Genomic DNA, 4,737 nt, shown 5'->3' with positions numbered 1-4,737 from the left:
AAAACAGGAGAAAAAAATGCATGCTAACAGTTCTAACAGAACAAGATTAAAAGACAGAAAAAAGTGATTTATAAAACATGCATATTCATAATACCAATCCGAACTTCCAGGCACAGCATAATGTCATACATTTGCCAGTGTAAGTTGACCGCCTATGACCTCAGGCTGACTGAGTCATCCTCTCCATTGCATTAGAGCCAAATGGCCCTCAGTTCAAGCCGTATGCTGCTGCCTTTCTGATGGCTTGCGTTCTTATATGACTCCTTCAGAGGGATAGAAGATGATCTTTCAATGGGTTCTGAGAGCAAGAAAACATCCTTCTGTTAAGGATATCCATCATTGGCACCAGAACCAGATAGATGCTGTCTGATCCAGCTTTGTGTGAGAATTGAAGTATTACATATTCTGGTAGATACATTTTAAAAATGGGTATTCAGAATACAGATACTTTCATAAATAATAATAATAATAACAATAAACTTTATTGATATAGCACCCTTTTAAAACAATGTTACAAAGTGCTTTACAAATAGATAAAACAGATACATTAAAAAGAATAAGAGCAGCATCAAAAACAAAAAATGTAAGTAGAAAAAACAGTAAAACACAACACATTAAAAAGAATAAGGCCAGCATCAATTAAAGGCTAGCCTATAAAAATGACTCTTAAGAAGAGATTTAAAAGAGAATGCTGATCTTGCTCGCCTAATATCCTCAAGTAGGTTTACCAGAGTCTAGGGGCCCTAATGGTAAAGGCACGGTCACCTTTCTTCCTCAGTCTAGACTCCGGAAGGGGCAAATAAGAATACATAAATACTTTTAGAATGCTTCTTTTTCGCAACTCAATCAATCTCAAAGGCATTGCTGCTAGTCTGCACTGCACACAAGCTGCTCAGCTGAGGGAAGAAAACAATGTTGATGATCTGCGTCCCCCAACTTCTTCCACACAAGAGTGTCTGACACTGACAAAAAGGCTGAAAGTCGTCTTTCAATGTGTGGTGCTACTGGCATCATTTTAAAATCTGGGCAAAACCTGTCCTCACAGCTGCTGTATTGTGTGAGGCGCTCGAGTCTGTCAAGAGAAACTAGACTATGCCTAAGACTCGAAACCCTATTCGGACGGGATTAGTCTTAGAAAGGGAGGCGTGGTAATTTAACCATTACTTGAGCATCTCCGTAATTTTAGTCCTGTGCGAATCAGGGGGATCAATCGGCCGTCTGGCGGGCACACCACACGAATCCTCATTTGCACACATTTACATTCACCGGAAGTAGGTGGGCAGAGTTCCACTATTGGAGCTCAGAGAACAGAGATGAAAAAACAACTGTTCACTCAACAAATACAGTGTTCCAACTTAAACAACTTTTTTCACATTGCTTTTATTTCCATTCTCCACTCATGGGCAATACCAGCACAGCAACAATCTGATAATATAACTGTTGAATAGCTCAGTCATAGCGTGAGTCAATTAGCATGTCCTTTGACCCTATCGTGTCATTTTGTTTTGAGTAATGTACGGATGTCAGTGATTGAGGTTGTCACAATGGCCGATGGTTCTCCTGCTATTACGTCACAATGACATGAGGCAATGGTCAACCAAGTGGGAGAGACAGAAACTTAATCTCCCCCAAAGGCCACATGCAGGGACATCCTGTCCCCCGCCCACCCTGGCAGCAGGTGTCTTGACGGCCCACTGTGAATAAGGAAGCACAACCATGTGTCGTGTAGATCCCACGTGTAAAGCTTGCGTTTTAGCAGTTTTCTCTCTCCAAAAGTATGACTCTATGAACGTGCCCTCGCTAAAAACATCTAGTTCTCACAAACGGACGTTACACACTCCTATTTTGCCATCAGTCTAATCAAATGGTGCATTGAGACGATGTAAATAAACAGAGTCACAACCCGTGGTTGCATTGAAAGCATTAAGTGGTCCACCTATCATAGTACATTAAAGCAAGACTCTTCTGTCTAGTATCATTGGTATTCATTGTCCGCTCTTTTATTCCAGGTTAAGACAATGCATGAAATCAAGAGTAAAGATCAGCTTACCCCCTCTTGCGTACCACCGGGCCCCTCTGTATCATTCATAATGTCTAGGATGGTATAAAACGACCATGGGAACCTTCAGACAAAACAAGGTAGGTTAGCCGGAGTGTACTTTTGCTTCTAAACCAACAAAATGAACAAGAACAAAGGTAGGCTACTCCATCCTCCAAAGCACTATGGAAATGATTACAAACTCTGAGTGTCCTCAGAATCTAAAAAAAGGAAACGGAAATTGAAAACAACTGCTAATTCTCTCGAAGTACTTACAATGACTCTCAGCTAGATTAGTCAAAACAAACAAATGCATGTGTGCATGAAAGGGTTGCTGTCTATTAACCTAGCCAGAGCATGGAAACACAGAGAGTTCAAAGATGCACGTGTATCACTATGTTGTCATGACGAATGGCAATATTCTGTTTTTTCCTGTGTGTTGTGTGTCTCCCAGCTCTGCAAGGCTGTATGCTACTGCTGCTCTGGCCCTTCCAGGGCATTATGGGATACCCGGTGGAGTGCCATGATCCAGGAAGTGTACACTGCACAATATCCTTGGAGAAGCTCCTGGACCGGGCCATCCAACATGCGGAGCTCATCTACATGGTCTCAGAGGAATCTCTCGCCTTTTTTGTAAGTAGAGCAGATAGACCTACGGTTCTTCAAGGACCCCCATCGATGCAGCCTTGAACGTGCCCTCACTAAAAACATTTAGTTCTCACAAATGGATGTTACACACTCCTATTTTGCCATCAGTCTAATCAAATGGTGCATTGAGATGATGTAAATAAACAGAGTCACAACCCACGGGTATCCCATAATGCCCTGGAAGGGCCAGAGCAGCCTTTCTCTCCAACCTTCCCATATGATCCATTGATTGATTATTTGATGATGGATATGAATCATATTTTCCGAAAGATATTCAAACATTGATTGTCGTAAGGTTAGTGTTGCTGAGAGATTGATGAGTAATGTTAGATTTGTGCAATTATACTATGTTGCTATTGCTATTTTCTGAATCAAAAAAGCAATTTCATAGGATGTGAAGAGAGAGAAAAAAAAAGAGACAGACATATGCTTCCGCTGTAACAATTCAGTCAAAAATGTCCCATTTAGAAAGCTCAGTATGGTGTACTGTCAAGAAGGAGGTGTGTGAACCTGAGATGAAAACCGATCGGAACGCAAATGCGTCTCGTCGTCAACAGATGGCTTTCGCTGGAAGAGTCTTGCTACGTGGCAGTCTTTGTTACTGTTTGCTTACTTTGTTCTCTTTCTCCGGCTCTGCGTAGGAGGATATGTTCATTCCCTTCAATGTGCGAACATCACTGACTCGCACAGGAAACGTCTGTACTAGCAGCACCCTATCCTTCCCCACCTCAAGAAGTGAGGTCCAACAAAACTCTGTAAGTGACAGGGAACTGACAGGGAAGCGAGGGATGTGTTACTGTATGTGTATGCTGACTTTTGTATGAAAATAAAATAAATCCACAATCTACAATCTCCTTTATATGTTTTTTGTATTACTGCATAGTTCATAATACACTGTAAGAGCTGAATGTCATGTTGCTTGGATCTCTCTTGTAAAACTGCAGGACCAGTGGCTTCTTCACACCATCCTGTTCCTAATCAGGTTCTGGATTGATCCTTTAGTCAACCTGCAGACTTCGTTGGATCGCTATGACAACTCTCCCCTGGCACTGATCACCAAGACCAAGTGGATGTTAAGCAAGCTGATGAACCTGGAACAAGGAGTGATAGTCCTTATCAAAAAGGTCAGTCAGAACATCCAACACAATACTGTCCAATTGTGTGCAAGGTCTTAACACAATACAGTGAATCACTGTCACAACACACTGGGTTACGTCTCACACTTGATTGTCGTCCATCTCCTTTTCTCTCTCTCTCTCTCCCTCTCTATTTCTCTCCCCCTCTCTCTCTTTCTTTCTCTCTCACTCTCTCTCTCTCCCGCTCTCTCCATCTCTCTCCCCCTCTCTCTGTTTCTTTCACTATCTCCCTTTCTCTCTCTCCCTTTCTATCTCTCTCCCCCTCTCTCTCTCTTTCTTTCTCTCTCACTCTCTCTCCCTCTCTCTCTCCCTATCTCTCCATCTCTCTATTTCTCACTCTATCACTCCATGTCTCTTTCTCCTTCTCTCTCTCCCTCTCTCTCCATCTCTCTCTCCCTCTCTCTCTCTCTTTCTCCCCCTCTCTCATTCTTTCTCTCTCTCTCCCTCTCTATCTCTCTCCCCCTCTCTCTCTTTCTTTCTCTCTCTCTCTCTCTCTCGCTCCCTCTCTATCTCACTCCCCCTCTCTCTTTCTTTCTCTTTCTCTCTCTCTCTGTCCATCTCTCTCTCCCTCGCTCTATCCCTCTATCTCTCTATTGTTAACCTGTCGTTTCTCTTCTCCTCCAGATGTTTCAAGATGGTACCATCACGTTGGTGCAGAACAACGAGAGCCTGGCTGACTACCCAGTGCACTCTGACATGGTGGAGTCAGTGCTCAGGGACTACAGCCTACTGGCCTGCTTCAAAAAAGACACCCACAAGATAGAGACCTTCCTGAAACAGCTCAAGTGTCGGAGGACAAATGGACTTGACTGCTCTCTCTTATAACAGATAGGGAGAGGCTCCCCAGTACTCAATTTATGCCCTTACCTAACCGCCTGGAATGAACACTGTCCCCTACAAGCATAATGCTCTTCT

General features: G+C 43.1%; 1 protein-coding gene across 1 annotated transcript; it reads left to right on the top strand.

Annotated features, from left to right (window-relative positions):
- Nucleotides 1-2,180: 2,180 nt before the first annotated feature.
- smtlb (somatolactin beta) lies at nucleotides 2,181-4,737 on the top strand (the record flags this gene model as incomplete). Its single annotated transcript, XM_083665285.1, has 5 exons — nucleotides 2,181-2,196; nucleotides 2,493-2,671; nucleotides 3,328-3,441; nucleotides 3,631-3,810; nucleotides 4,447-4,737. The coding sequence occupies 5 exons, from the start codon at nucleotides 2,181-2,183 to the stop codon at nucleotides 4,645-4,647; spliced, it is 690 nt and encodes a 229-aa protein (XP_083521411.1). The 3' UTR covers nucleotides 4,648-4,737.

This window comes from Argentina silus, assembly GCF_951799395.1.
Source record: "Argentina silus genome assembly, chromosome: 2".
NCBI classification, from domain to species: domain Eukaryota; kingdom Metazoa; phylum Chordata; class Actinopteri; order Argentiniformes; family Argentinidae; genus Argentina; species Argentina silus.
The sequence above is the reverse complement of the archived record's forward strand: the minus strand, read 5'-3'. Positions and strand labels throughout refer to the sequence as shown.